This window comes from Nothobranchius furzeri, chromosome 3 (assembly GCF_043380555.1).
Source record: "Nothobranchius furzeri strain GRZ-AD chromosome 3, NfurGRZ-RIMD1, whole genome shotgun sequence".
Lineage (NCBI taxonomy): Eukaryota > Metazoa > Chordata > Actinopteri > Cyprinodontiformes > Nothobranchiidae > Nothobranchius > Nothobranchius furzeri.
Window position 1 is genome coordinate 62,328,953 of NC_091743.1, and position 15,821 is coordinate 62,344,773.

At 41.5% G+C, this 15,821-nt stretch overlaps 1 protein-coding gene across 1 annotated transcript in view; it reads right to left on the bottom strand.

Moving 5' to 3' along the window:
- Positions 1-2,378: 2,378 nt before the first annotated feature.
- The window catches only part of LOC107385309 (protein phosphatase 1 regulatory subunit 1A), a 35,135-nt gene continuing 21,692 nt past the window's right edge, over positions 2,379-15,821 (bottom strand). Inside the window, exons 3-7 of the mRNA XM_015959110.3 lie at positions 14,030-14,067; positions 13,841-13,904; positions 12,950-13,132; positions 5,719-5,847; positions 2,379-2,683 (exon numbers count right to left, since the gene is read on the bottom strand). Of these exons, the coding sequence (XP_015814596.1) occupies positions 2,604-2,683; positions 5,719-5,847; positions 12,950-13,132; positions 13,841-13,904; positions 14,030-14,067 (494 nt within the window). The 3' untranslated portion in view covers positions 2,379-2,603. The remainder of the gene's footprint in view (positions 2,684-5,718; positions 5,848-12,949; positions 13,133-13,840; positions 13,905-14,029; positions 14,068-15,821) is intronic.

Sequence of the window (15,821 nt, forward strand, 5' to 3'; positions counted from 1 at the left end):
ATGAATGTGAAAGAAACAGAAGCTATATTCAACTTAAACATTTTATTGTATCAAACAAAGTTAGATTACAGATGTACCGGTAACTGTCTATCAAGTTCAAGTAAAACTGGAACAGAAGCTCTCTAGGTGTGATTCTTTGAAAGTACACTACCACCATTCAAAACACAACAAACATTAAGTTGTTCATTAATACACTGCTACAAATAAATTTAAAAAGCTGTTAAAAGAACATTGCTGCACCCAGGAAATCAGCTTTTCACCATGTGACATCAACACTGAAGCTATTTTGTCTTCTTTTGACTTTTTTCTCTATTGTTTCTTTCAAACAAGAATGGTGTGAAAATTATGGAAGGATTGTCACATACTGTAACTTACAGTGAAATGCTGTGGGTCATTTGTATTTTCTCTAATACATATAAAACTAGAACTTTAAGAGAACGCAGAAATTACAATGTGTGTCCCGCCCCTGTAGGTAAATGTTGTTTTTGTTTGAAATTCATTTGGATTGAGACCAAACATCCTCACTACATTCAGGCAAATGGAGGTTTAATGATCAGGTTCTCAAATAAGAATCTGTGGGTCAAAAGTGAGAGAGCCAGTTGACTCCCTGGAGATGAGTTTTCCCTTGTTAATCCAAAATATGTAAATCGATCTGCAGGCACATTCCTCTGTAATGAACTCGACTCGTCAGCTGCACATACAAGCATGGGATTTAGCAGCCAACCATCTGCTGTGTCACTCTCCTACTGTAAACAAGCATAAATCTGCAGTCAGTTGGATACTTGATAAATAACCACTTCATAAAAAAGTAAAACTGCTTCTTTTTTCAGCCCAACTCAAATTATTTCCTCTTTTGCACCTCATTTAACCTGATAAATATAATGGAGGAGCTGGACTCAGGTGGGTGGAGGGACACACACACAAACACACACACACTCGTGCATGCACTGATTCATACACACTTACTCCCACTGCCCATTTAGAATCACCAGTTCATACAAGCATGTTTAAGTGTGAAGGAAACCATAGAAAAGCTATGCAAACACAGGGAGAAAGTCAAAAAACCCACAGGTCTAAGATTAGAACTTAACTAAAACGTTATCCCATTCTTAATGTTTCAGTAAACTTGACTTAACTCAAACACATCCTCTAGAAGCTGATTTTTCATCTGAATATGTACCAGAAAACACATCCAAAATAAAAATAAGTTTAAAATCCAAAAGGGTTCAAATGAAGGCAACTGGAAGAAATGAAATGTCTTCGAAAAACCAAAGACGTCCAGTTGCTTTCATCTGGACTTGTTTGGATTACCATGACCTGGAGGACTGAGAACCTTCAAATTTTAAAAATCAAAGTTTTTATTAAAATGTTCCCAACAAATGGGCTTTCTTTTATATTTCATCATAAGAAGGCTTCAGATTTATGTAGAAATATTGGCTTTTACTGCTGAAAAGATGCAAACTGTTCACTGAAGCTGGATGCTGATGCACACATCGATTTTTGTAAATCCAATTTAATAAGCCAAAATGAAAAGTTCACATATTTTTAGTTCAAATGAAAAATATTTAGGATTTGCTGAACTAGTTATTTTCCTTCGTATTTCATGATTTTGTGCCAGTCTGCTAAAATCTTCCCACAACAAATATCCAAATGTCATTTTCTTTAATGAAATGCTTATTCTACTTGTTTCTTTTCTTTTTTTGCTTCAAATAAAACTTCTGTCCAACACCAAAGATGAAATCCTTAAAGCTCAAAAGCCACGCAGAAGGTGTGAAAACAAAAAGTTTGCAGCAGCGGTTCCTGTGCTCGGTTTTTGCCTCGTTCATGCACAGCGCTGACTTGTTGGTCATTCAGAAACATTCACAAGCAACACAATCACCGTAGTTACAAGCATAACACTCTTGACAATGTGCAAGGAGAATAAAAACACTGGGAAAACACAAAGCTGTCACACCTCATTTGCAGATTTGTGGTCTGATAAACGGGGAAACACATCCCAGTCATGAATGATGTGTGTGAGACAAAATTTAAATGTGTCATATAAATAGTGGATGGTTACTTCTCATGTCAAACAAAAAGAGTTATGTTAAATATGTTAAAGTGGTTGTTGGTTAATAAAGACTAGAGATCAACTTACAGACGTGCGTTGATGTTGGATTTCAAATTTACATTTTTTAGCTCCAGTTGATGTGCTGACACAGCTTTGTTACTCTAAGCTGTAACCATATATGCTAAAGTCACATGAAACTTTTGGATACTTTCAAAAATGAGCCAACTTTATGTTATCACCCAAGGGGAAAAATCAAGTTTTAAGAAAAAAATGTGATGGTGTAAATGAGACATGAGATCACTCTCCCAGATTTATGCACACAGTACACTAGCTTTAAATCAGCGCAGAAACAGCTGTAAAAACACACAATATTGTCTCTTTACACAGATGTTTCTCACAAAATAATCGTAGAAATATTGTTTCTTGTTCTCATAGCTAAGGTCTGTTTGTAGACGCCCTGATGTTTCTGAAAAGTGAATCTGCACTGACAATCTTTTGTCATTTTGTTGGGCTACCGGAGCCGAGTGAACAACATAGAGCTGCACAGGCTTTCCTATTTCTCTTTCTCCAGGCTGCATTTCTTCGTCTTCTCCAGCGTTGGCTGATTTGCACAGGATGCTTCTGCTTTTGTGCCTGAAAAACATAAATTACATCAAGAGGAGGAAGTGATGTAGATGACTGGTGAAAAGACTTTAACAAAACATTGAATAAAGATCTGAGAGCCCGGTTAGTTTTCATTTTGAGGTTCTCTATGCAGAATCTTTCTCTGTTTTTTTTTCTGCAGAAAAACAAAGAACAGAAGTAGGCATCACATTAATTTATGATAGAATTTGCAGGAATCTTGATGCATGATTACCAGAATTGTTTATGCATGGCTGAAGGACAAGCATATTTCAGTAATAGTGTCTTTATTTACGTAGAACTTGATACATGGTGTGCCAGCAGACTAAAGTGCTGTACCAGAGGAAAATAAGACTAAACATAAGCACTAAAAATTAAGGAATTAAACCCTGGCCATTAAACATTATTTTAAAAAAGGGTGTTTATTGAACACCCTTTTTAATTAATATTTGGATTCCTTTAAAATGCAGCTGAAAACGCACTTGTTCAAGCTGGTTTTGTTGTGACCTTCATCACCCTCTCTTTGTTCTGCTCTCCCTATCTATAGTATTCCACTTTCCTCAGGATCCACTGATTTCCCTCTTTCCTATTCACTCTCTCTCTTTCTTTACATTTTTAAATCACAATTGTCTATTTTTTGCTCATTTAAAATATATTTTTAATCATTTTCTAAATTCTTTTTTATATTTTTACATTTTTTGTTTTTATGAAGCGCCTCATGAATTTTATCTTGAAATACGCTATAGAAGATCCTTTCTTCTTCTTCTTCTTCTTCTTCTTCTTCTTCTTCTTCTTCTTCTTCTTCTTCTTCTTCTTCTTCTTCTTCTTCTTCTTCAATTTGTGTCTATATCAAATATCAATTAATACAGGCACATGAATTAGAAACAAAACAATGAGAAACTTGAAAAATGAACAGATTAAGTACCTTTAGACATTTCTATACATTTACTGCAGAATTCTCCCATTTTTCCAGATTAGTGTGGAATAATGTGTGGTCTGGTGTATTTTTTCTGTTGAATGATCACTACAGAGACCAGGTTAAGGCCTGAGAAAATAATGGGATTTCAGGCCCTTTTAAAGGGTAAATATGGAACACGGACATCAAAGCAACATCTAGTAGGTGGAGGTTGTAGCTGCAACAATACAACAAGATTTGGAGTCGTTGGGGAACCAGGTTCACTGCCATATGTGAAAAGTTTTATTTGTGTCCATCTGCTGTAGGCTTCACTTAAACTCACACTGGTTTTAAATCTTTAAAGGTCGCTCCTCTTCTCAGAAGGATAACAACATCTCCTGGGCTGAGAAGTAGCTGCTTAACTTGCCGAGCCCGCAATTTTCCACTGTGCCACCTCGCTGTGCTGAGCAGACTGTTTGGCACCCTGCAATGGTGCCCTCTATTGGCTGGTAGATGTAAACATAAACCCAGTGTTGTGCCCATCAAAAAGAAAACATTTGATTTTTGTTATTTAAAATATAGCTTTTAAAGGAAACACTGTACCTTCATTCTGCACACCTCTAAAAAGCCTGTAGGTTTAAAAAAAATGAAATAGCTTTTTAAAAAATTGTTCCACATTCAGCCTTTAAAGAGACAATGTGTAGTTTTTACTGTTATTCTCTGGAAATGTCCATTGAAACATTGAGAATGAATCAAATGATTTTTAGTTGCCAAAAAAGTACCATTTATCTAAAAAAAAAAGGGTCACGCTGAGGTCACATGCTTTCTGCCCCACAGGTAACAACGTTTGCCATAATGTTTTTAAACTAGAGACAGTCACAGCAATATGGTATAAAATGACCCTGAAATGTATGCATGTACTGCCCCCTAGTGGTGGGAAACTACACACAGCCACTTTAATATTTTTTAACAAAGGTAAATACAAGAATGCCCAAACATGGATGTCCAATGAGGGCACACCACCGCCCCGACAACCTTCTGTAACTTGTGCTCTTATTTTGAAACTCTTATTCAAAAATGACATTTCAATTCATCAGATTTTTAGCCTAGCATGTTCAGAGTAATAAAGAATGTTTTGCTTAATAAAAAAAATCATGTTTAGTTTGAGGGCTGCGCAGTGGTTAGAGCTGTTGCCTTGCAGCAAGGAGGTCCTGGGTTTGCTTCCCGGCCTGGGATCTTTCTGCACGGAGTTTGCATGTTCTCCCTGTGCATGCGTGGGTTTTCTCCGGGTACTCCGGCTTCCTCCCACAGTCCAAAAACATGACCGTTAGGTTGATTGGTCTGTCCAAATTGTCGTTAGGTGTGAGTGTGTGTGTGCATGATTGTTTGTCCTGTGTGTGTCTCTGTGTTGCCCTGCGATGGACTGGCTCTCTGTCCAGGGTGTACCCCGCCTGGTTGCCCGTTGACCGCTGGAGATAAACACCAGCCCCCCCCCCCCCCCCCCCCCCCGACCCTGTGTGGACAAAGCGGGTTCAGAAAATGGATGGATGGATGTTTAGTTTGAAGCAGACTTTAATTTGCTTCCTTGTGGATTTTACTCATTAAAGATTCAGCTCGAACCATGCATAAACAGTGTCTCCAGTCGCAGAAGAAACATGTTTGCAAGCTGCTTCCTGTTTTCCCACAACATCCCACCATATGGATCCCCAAGCCATCTGGTTCATCAGGTAGTGATTATTTAGACACAAACATGTTTAAGCCTCAGATTTCTCTGTCAGCAAACAAGTGACAAACGGGCCCGTCTTGATTCACCATTGCTGGAAAGAAACACTCCTAATCAAGATGTATTAAATTAATTTGAAGGGTTGAGTTATATTTTAAAATGCAACCCTCGTGTGAGTTATCATGTCATGGTATTAAAGTGGATATTTATGTGTACAAAAGTAACAAGATTTCAGAAACAGAGCAGATATCTTCCAATAATTTACCCATGAAATACAGAACAGAGCCACTAATGTTTGTTGACATACCGTGATTAAATGTCGCCATGACAAGCTTGTTGAACAGTTTAACACACGTAAGTAACAAATCCAGCATGCCCGGTGGCAGCAAGACGAAATAGGAATGGAGAGATTTGTTTATTTTTATGTACCTGCTTGTGTATTCTCTCGTTGCGATGATAAATCTGCAGCGCTGGCCACAGTTGGGCTAACATCTTTCTCCTTAGAGAGGGGGCATTCAAGTCCACCATCAGCCTCTAACAGACTCTCCCTGGAGAACTCTGCAGGGGGAGGAGACACACAAAGAGGATGAGCTGGAAGACCAGGCTGACCTGCCAAAATCAGAGCAACACACAACACTAAGCAGTGAAATGATGCTGCTGCACAGAACCGCTCCTCCTCTCATCAGTCAATGCCACCTGACATTTCCAGCTGAAGGTTATTTACTCTTCACAACCAACTTAAACATCTGATCTTTGATTGAATCCATACCCGGCAGGGCTGGTGTTAATGGTCATTGATTTGTGTTCCCAAGCTTCCTCTTTGTTTCTTTCATCTAGACTGAGAACTTCATTTGCGGCTCCACCGGTGAACAATTTATAAAGAACATGGTCAGCTGGAGTGCAGCTTTTAAGTTTCACACACACACACACACACACACACACACACACACACACACTCACAGAATAAATAGACTAAAGCATCTGGCCAGTGAAGGAAAATTTAACTGTTGCTCAACGATGCATTAGTCTTGGGTAATTACTGAAGACTTGTGTGTGTGTACTGCACGCCTCCGATCATGACGGCGATTTATTTATCCTGAGTAAGCCCCCACAATGCGGGACAGAAATTGGGGCCAATGTGGAAGTGAAATAAATTGCAGTTCCACCCTCATCCGCTGGGGGCTGGTGTCAGAAGAGAGCAAATCCTCATTGACTCCCATGTTAAAAATACCAATTTCACAGCAGAAATAAACATGTTTACAGCCTGGTACCAAAACATGTTTTCGGTTTAAATTATCTAGTTTACACTCATGACAACTCTGAGAGGGGTGAATTTTTTTCTCACTCTTCTGTTTAAGTGTATTAAAAGCCTAAAATTTTGAATAATTAATGAGCATCCGACCCACGTGACTGCAGAGCTAGCTAGCTCCGGGGAAAGGCCTCAGTCTGAGCCTCAGCCTCGCCTGAAAACTGTTCCGTCTCTCAACTTAGACCATTAGTTGTAGTGTTTGTGTATTCTGTTTTGGATATTTTTTGTGCAATTGTTGGACAAAATGACTTGCTGTGCCATTAATTGCACTAATAGAGCGTCCAAGGAGTCTCCACTTCATTTTTTGTCGGTAAGTAAAATCATATTTATGTATTTTAGGTCACTGCCGAGCTGAGCTTAGATTTTAACATGTACTGTTTAACCATGAAATTTAAATGTAATAGGGTAAAACCCAGTGCATTTAACATAATGCTGCACTTTAGAAAATGGGTTGAAATATAACATGTTGGTGGAGCTGGGTTCCGACTATCAGCTTGTGGAGCTCTCGGGAGACCTCTGTTTTCCACCCGTTTCTCCCCTCCCCACAGCTCGGTGCATCCCTGATTGCCGCGGCTCCTGTCTGCTGCGCGGGCTGCCGGCTTGTGGAGCTCTCGGATGGAAATCTTTCCACCCGGTTCTCCCCAGCTGCAGCTCTGCGCATCTGAGATTGCAGCGGCGCTTGTCTGCTGCGCGGGCTGCCGGCTTGTGGAGCTCTCGGGAGACCTCTGTGTTCCACCCGGTTTTACCCAGCGGTCAGCCCGGCGTATATCTGACTCAGAAGCTCTGGTGTTGTGCACAGTTAACTCCAGTTTTGCTAGGTTGCTACCTCCGTTAGCTTAGCTCCCACCTCTGTGTTAGCTTTGGGTTAGCTTCAGGTTAGCTTGTAGCTAGTTCGACCAGATGTCGTCAGTTGATCCCAGCCTTACAGCCCCACCCTCAGCTCTACCTCTCTTCCCTTTTGTGGAATTGTCTGGGCTTGACGGAACCTGTGACACGGTCAAAATGGCGGTGGTGGCCACCTCCCATTTCCCCTCAAAAACATGTTATTGGAGCCTATGGAAGTGAATTGTGAAGAACTGAGATGGCGCTTGTGCACGGTCACGCTGCGAGCTGCTCGTCCTCTTTACGCACTGATGCCTTGCATTTTATCGGTTTTTATTGGAGTTTTATTGGCTTTTATGCACTTTTCTTGTCGCTGATCCCTTTTTTGAATGGTGTGGATCCTCTGCTGACATATGATCGAGCTGCGCTGCTGGGGCTTCGTCCTTCCGTTGATGTGGCCGGCGGCGCGCGCTGGGAACCGGGCTGTGCGAGCTATGGGCCTCACGGACGATGCTGCTGGTTGAACTGCCCGCGTGCTCTCTCCACCCAGGCCGTGATGTGTCGGCCCTCTGTCCGCCCCAGCTCGAGAAGGAAGCATCGGAGAAGACGAGGAAAGAGAGGTAGCCGGCGCGTGAGACGTCGGCCTGGATCCCTGAACAAGCGGCTGGCCCGATCCGGCCCAGCTTCTGACCCGATGGTTCCGAGATGTCTCCTGGATTACTCGGCGCCCTGCCCAGGGAACTCGGCCGGCTCTGATGGTGTATCGGCACCGCGCCACGGCCGATCGGCTCGAAGATCACGCCAGACTGGGGTTTGCTGGGAGAATCTGCGCTCGGTTACGGGCACAGAGTTAGAGGGGACTGGGTCCGTGCGCGATCTCTGTGCTGCAGCCCCGCTGCAGACCCGGTTTGGTTTGGTCAATGCCAGGTCTGTGCTGAACAAAACTTTTATTCTTCGTGACTTTTTTATTCAGCATGACCTGGGTTTTCTCTGCATCTGTGAGTCCTGGATCCCGTTTGGCGACACAAGTTCCCTACTCGAGCTCATACCACCTGGCTGCTCGTGTTTTAATATCCCCAGGTCACGGGGCAGAGGTGGAGGGATGGTTGTTGTTTTTAAATCCAGCTTTCCTTGTAAACAGCTTACACCCACCATGTCATTTTCTTCCTTTGAACTGTGCTTATTTGAACTGTGCATCTCCCCCAGCCTGCTCGTTGTGCTGATTTATCGGCCTCCAAAGACTGACTCTAACTTCCTTAATGATTTCTGTGATCTTGTGGCAGACTGCATCCTAAAATATGATTATGTCCTATTTTTTGGTGATTTTAACATCCATATCTGCTGTCCTGATAATGTGCTTGCTAAAGGTTTTTTTAATTTGCTAGAGTCATTCAATCTAACTCAATGGGTATCATCCCCAACTCATGCCAGGGGTCACACCCTGGACCTGGTTATCTCTTATGGTCTACCCATCATGAACCTTGTGACTTTGCCTCCTGTGTTCTCTGACCACTCTCCAATACTCTGTGATGTTACGTTGCCATGTCCTGTCCCTGTGTGTGAAGCTCCAGCTACTAGGTTCAGAGCCCTGGATGCAGAAACAATTTCAAAGTTTGTGGACTGTATGTCTGTAAGGTTAGAGACCTTTAACCCTGATCCATCTAACGTTGATCACTATTCACAACACTTTGATGTACTTTGTAATCAGGTCCTGGACGTGGTTGCCCCTCTCAAGCTTTGCAAGTCTCGGCCTAGGAGGGAGCCTTGGCTCTCTGATGTCACACGGGCTTGTAGGCGGGCGTGTAGATCCTCTGAGAGAAAGTGGAAAAAGGATGGCCTACAGGTCTCGCGTGAGTTGTTCAGAGTATCTCTAGTTGCTTATCAGGATGCAGTGAGGGCCGCCAGAATGGCCTATTTTGCAGACATCATTGAGACAAACTCCAGTAATCCTAAGATTCTCTTCAAAACGCTAAACTCAGTTCTGGTGTATCAGGAGCCTAGCACCATGTCTCCTACAGCTGCTGGAAACTCTGAAGCTTTTCACAAATTCTTTGTTGATAAAGTGTCGGGCATTAGAGCAGCTATTTCTGGTAACTCTGTTGACCCTGTTCCAGTTCCTCCATCACCACCCACCCTGAGCTCCCTCAATACTGTTTCATACTCTGAGCTGAGTAAGCTAGTTGCGAGGCAGAAGCCATCTGGCTCTCCACTTGATGTTCTACCGCCTCGTCTCTGGAAGGCTGCCTTTCCGTGCCTTGGCCCTTCACTTGGTCAGATTATCAATGGGAGCCTCAGCACAGGTGTGGTCCCAGCTGCTTTGAAAGCAACAGTTATTCGGCCGACCCTGAAGAAACCTGGTGCTGATGTCTCTGTGATAGAAAATTACAGGCCTATCTCTACCCTGCCCTTTACATCTAAACTGCTTGAGAAAGTCGTTTATCAGCAGCTGGTCTCACATTTAGCTGACTCTGATCTGTTTGAGGTTTTCCAATCAGGGTTCAGGTCTGGCCATAGCACAGGGTCTGCTCTACTGAGGGTCCTAAATGACATCTATCTATCACTAGATCAGGGAACATCTGTGCTGCTTCTGTTATTAGACCTGACAGCAGCCTTCGACACAGTTGACCACGTGATTCTACTCGATCGCTTGGAACGATGGGTTGGGATCAAAGGGTCAGCTCTGGACTGGTTTAGATCGTATCTCCAAAACAGGACATTCTGTGTTAAACTGGGTGATGTTTTCTCTTCTTGTGAGGGGCTCCGGTGGGGGGGTCCCGCAGGGGTCGATCCTTGGTCCACTTTTGTTTGCCATTTATCTGCTACCTCTGGGGTCAATCTTTCGTAAACATGGCCTATCATTCCATCTGTATGCTGACGATTGCCAGATTTACTCTCCATTGTGTCAGGAGAAAGGTCACTCTATTCAGTCCTTTGTCTCCTGTGTTAATGAGGTGAAGTATTGGCTAATGTCCAACTATCTACATCTGAATGAGGGAAAGACAGAGCTCATTGTTTTTCACCCCAACAGCAGGAATGTGGATCGTTATGCTGATCTTGGCCCTCTTTCTCCATACTCAAAACCAGTTGTTACCAGTTTGGGGGTGAAACTTGATGTAGGACTTAAATTTGATGCTCACATCAATTCTGTGATCCGGTCCAGTTTCTTTCACCTGAGACGCCTTGCTAAAATCAAGCATATGCTGTCGAGAGCCCACCTGGAGCGGGTACTGCATGCCTTTGTAATTTCTCGGCTTGACTACTGCAGCTCTCTCTACGCAGGGTTGTGTCAGTCAACACTGCGTCGCCTACAGGTTGTGCAAAACAGCGCTGCCAGGTTCCTGACTGGGACCAGGAAACGGGACCACATCAGTCCAGTTCTGGCCTCCCTGCACTGGCTTCCAATTTCCTATCGCTCACAATTCAAAATACTCGTCTTTGTTTATCATTTCTTCCAGGGTGGTGCTCCCCCCTATCTGGCCACACTCCTGAACAGACATTCCCCATCACGCGCTCTGCGCTCCTCTGACCAAGGCCTGCTCGCTGTCCCTCGGTCTAGGTGTCGTACACATGGGGACCGGGCTTTCTCAGTCCTAGCACCGTTACTCTGGAACCAGTTGCCACCCTCAGTTAGGCTGTCCCCTTCGCTGCCAGTCTTTAAGAATCACCTAAAAACACACCTCCTCCGCTTGGCGTTTCCAGAACATGTTTGATTATGGCCCTCTATTATGTTGAATCCATTCCACAGTTTTCATTGGTACACTCAATCCATCCACTCAATCCAATTGTGTTTCACACATTTGTATTTTACCGGAATGTTTCATCTATCTTGTTATTTCCATTTTGTATTTTGTCATTTGTATTTTGTAATTTGAATTTCTTTTATTGTTGATTTATTCAGTATAATTACTTACAACTGTACCATGTTCAGCGCTTTGGGCTTCCTGACAGGGTTGCGGAAGGCGCTTTATAAATAAAGCATTGATTGATTGATTGATTGATTGATTGATTGAATTGTCCAGTATATATGTCAATGATCCTGAGCTAAGCCGCTCCGGTCATTAGAGGTAAAACACGTTAGCTCAGCCTCTCTGCCTGTTTGATCATGACCCTGTCCTGCTGGGAGTTTAAAAATAAAAAATCAATACCATTCCTAATCATAATGTGTGGCCTAAAACAGCAACTCTATTATCCCGTGACATTCTAATATATCTCAGAGTTTAATGATTATTTATATTTTTTAGTACAAATAAATGATTGCTGGTGTTTTACTGTAAACCCTTCTGATCATAAAATTGTTCCAAACTTTGAATGAAGCTGGTTTCCATAAATGTTTAGCTCACTAGCAGCTAAATAACTTCATATTTGTCAGACTTAAGTTTTGTTTTTTGTTCTTTTGATAAAAGCAAACTTCATCCATAAAACATTCTCCTTTTTAAACATTCTTAATATTAAATTTTTCATCTGTGTTTTACTTCTTTTTCTTGTTTCACATAATGACCCGTAAGGATTTTTTCTCTTAAGGTAAAATAGGTCAATGGTCAATACAAGACATTTTATGAAGTTCTTTTCACTAAACTATATCACATAACCAGTTTTATTTTGACATGTTCAGTATATTCCAGATTGAGCCATTTCAGGCCTTTGTCAATTTAAAAAAACAAGCTGGCGATGGCCACGCACACCCATACCCCGCTTTGGCTGCTATAAGCTGAGAAGCTCAGATGTCCAGGTTGGGCTCAGAGTAGAGTTGCTGCTGCTCTCTTGCAAGTGAGATGGGGCTCTATTCTAATTTCCACATTTGTGGCATCCCAAACGGGAATCTTTTGAAATGACTTCTTCTGACAACTAATTAAAAATAACACTGACAGAAGAAGGATGGACTGTTATTTTTTCACATTTGGAGTGTTTATAAAAGCAGTAGAGACGCACATGGCAGCATGAAAGAACACAAAACCTGACTTTTGCATAATATGTCCCCTTAAAAAAGTCTTCTGGAACATGATTTCTATCTCATTCACACATTTTCATCTTACTTTTCTATTTTTTCCCAGTTTATGATTTCACTTGACTTTTTATATTTCCATTTATATTGCTATTTGTTCTCTGTTTCAACATGGTTGTATTTTTCTTTACAGCAAAATAATATATGCTGCTTTTATGCTGCTTTTGTTTTGGGGTTTATTGCTCCTAAGTGAGAACTGCCCTGGATTTTTGCAAGTAAAGACTAACATTGATGTCCTCATCGTATGAGAGTGGATCTTTTACCAGCACTGGTAAAATGTGACATTCTTATATTTCACAGAAAACCACTAAACCACTTTAATAGCTTTGTTTCTTTTCAGTGCTCAAACTCCTTCTACCTTTATCTCATCCTGCTTTCTCTTTTTTACATTTTCTTTCACGCAGACCACGTAACTGATAAAACAGTTGTCAGTTTGGTCACACTGGCTGAAACTTAAAGGTAAAAATAACTAACATACTTGTATGAAATTGTATACCCCAGAAACAAATTTCCATCAGTTTCATCACCTTCCATTTGGCAGCGCAGTTTCTCAAAGGCCTCTGCTGTGGCCTCGTCGTCGTGTGGGAGCTCCTCTCCGGTGGGAACGGAGTCAGGACTGGGTCGGTCCGACAAGCAGCTCTCTGAGGAGCATTCATCTCCACCTCCCTGCTGCTGTCTGTACAGGTGGTGCTCTACCAGGAACTGCAGTTCTGGAGGTGCAGGAAGACACAAATACGGCAATCAGAAGGTGCAAGAAAGGACAGTTATTGTGTGAGTAGAAAAACAGAAATATTCAACCAAAAAACCTAAAAAAGAAGAGGGAAAAGCTGCATCAGAGCTGAGAAAACTACCTTCAGGCATCCTTTTGTAGTTGTATTCTTCTTGCAGAGTGAAACTAACATAATGATGATTGCTACTGGAAAAATAAAACATTATCCTCACAGCATAATAAGCAAAGTACAAACAAATACAGCACAGCTCCAAATTTAAGCTGCAAACTATTCACTTATGCTCTCTTGCTTTACTGCACACTAAGTGCTCCAGCAACCAGTCTCATTCTTGAAACTGTAAACCTAAAATAGCATCTGCACTGCTGTGACCTAAAAACAAAAACGTAAAGAATGCATCAAGAGTTGGGAAACTTCTCCAGTTTTTTTCTTTTGAGTCCTATGGCTGCTTTTTGAGAGCTTGCACAGGTCAACGTGCCTTAGTCTACACAGACCCATTTCTTAAGTCTAAAACAAGACTGAGGAGGAGCCCTGGTCTGAAAACAGATCATGAGTTTTAGTTGAAGAAAGCTGACAAATTTAGGCGTTGGACACTAAATTTGGAAGTAGCTTAAACTTCATGCGTGTGTGTGTGTGTGGGGGGGCAAATTTGCAAGGGTGCATACATCTTCTGCAAGAAGTAGCATCTACCTTTCATTGTCGGTGTTCCCTTTTGTCCTTTCCGTCGTTGTCGAGGAGAATTCAACAAGGCTGCCTGAAAAATATCCACTCAGAATCAGCTTAGCAGAACAGAGAGAGGGACGAGAGTATTTCAACAGATTCGGAGCTAAATTTGTGTTTATCATGTAATGTCTTTATTTAGAGCTCAAATTCAACTACCTTGTACAGCTGATTTGGAAGTCGATCTTCGTCTATTTCTGTGGAACAAAAAAAAAACATTTATTTTGGCATCAAACTCAAGTATGGTAAAAAAAAAAAAAACGATTTTAGCACAGTGATAGTTTCTGTTTGTTGTGCATCCAGGCAGGGCCGTGCAGAGACTTTTGAAGGGGCGGGTTTTCAAAGTAAAAAAAAAGGGGGGGGGGGGCACTTATAGAGCAAAACTTTTAAACAGATTCACGATCCAACAAGTTTCAAAATTCAGATAATGAGACCCTTGGGTTCAAACAACATAATAAACTAGGAAAAATATGGTATTTTGTGTCATAAATTGAAGTTAATGTTAGTTCATAAATGATTGTTTTAGTTTTTAAAGCTGACTCATATCTAGAGATGTTACAACCACATGTTTGCCCCTGATCTGAGTCCAAGTTGTGTGATATTTGATTATCTTTCAATACTGAGTCCTGTTCTGATACCAGGTGGTGATGCAACGCATTATAAAAGAAGAAAGAAGTTGTCCTTCTGTCTGTATTTGTCATTTTATTTTAGCCTTATAAGGTCACTCATTCAGGAAGTACAGTAGTATTCAAGATTCAAGATAATTTATTATTATTACACAGGTGTACAACCAAACTGACTTTGTGCTTACTAAAGACAGCTCTGGTAAGAGGTAGTAAAATAAATGTAAAATAAATGTAACCACAGTTGCAATCCAGTGTGATCTACAGCTATGTTAGCGGAGATCTTTTTCCTGTCAGTAGGAAATCCTTGATCCCATTCCATGATCTCACTGAACTTATCACTAAACATGAGAGCTCTGCTACCAACCTAACAACACCCTTTACACAAAGGCACCATCATCACATACGTGGCAGGAGTCTCAGATAAACTTAGAAGAATCTTCTCCAAACACAACATCCCAGTAAACTTTAAACCCAACAACACCCTCAGACAGAACCTGGTCCATCCTAAAGACAAAACACCCAAACAGAAGCTCAGTGGCATTGTTTATGCAGTCCAGTGAGGACTGTCCAGATGTTTACATTGGGGAAACTAAACAACAATCACACAAGAACATGGCACAACACAGGAGAGCCACCTCTTCAGGTCAAGACTGCAGTCCACCTACACCTGAAGGACAAGGGACACACCTTTGAAGATGACAAAGTACACATTCTGGACAGAAGATAGATGGGGAAAGGAGTAAAAGAAGCTATCTATGTCAAATGTAAAAAAAAAATCTACTTTCAATAGGGGAGGGGCTTAGATTTCACCTTCCCAGTACCTATAATGCAGATTTGAATCTCATTCCTAAGCAGTTTCAGCCTAGGTCACACCTTCCTGCATCTAATCAACACAACGACTCATCAGGGGATGGAGAGGAGGGATACTCAGAGTAGTTTCTGCTCGTTAAATAACAACAGACAGCTACAGCTTATAAGCTTGACTCTCCCATATTCCGGTCAGAATTGATAAAGTTTCTTGGATGACAAATGAATAGTCTTCAAGAAACCAAAGAAGTCCAGTTGCCTTCATTTGCACCCTTTGGAGTAATCGTTGATAATAAAAAATACATAATAAAGTAATAAAACTTATATATTTATGCTCACATTCACTTTCACCATCTCTTAGTGGGAGGCAGAAAATGTATCACGTTTAACCCTCTTATGACCATAAATATAACAGGTATTATTTTTTGGTTTTATGGCTTTAAAATTGTAATAAAAGTGTAAAATGTTTGTAACTCTGCTCCTTTTTTCAGAACAACCTCAGCTTTCAGTGTCTGGTG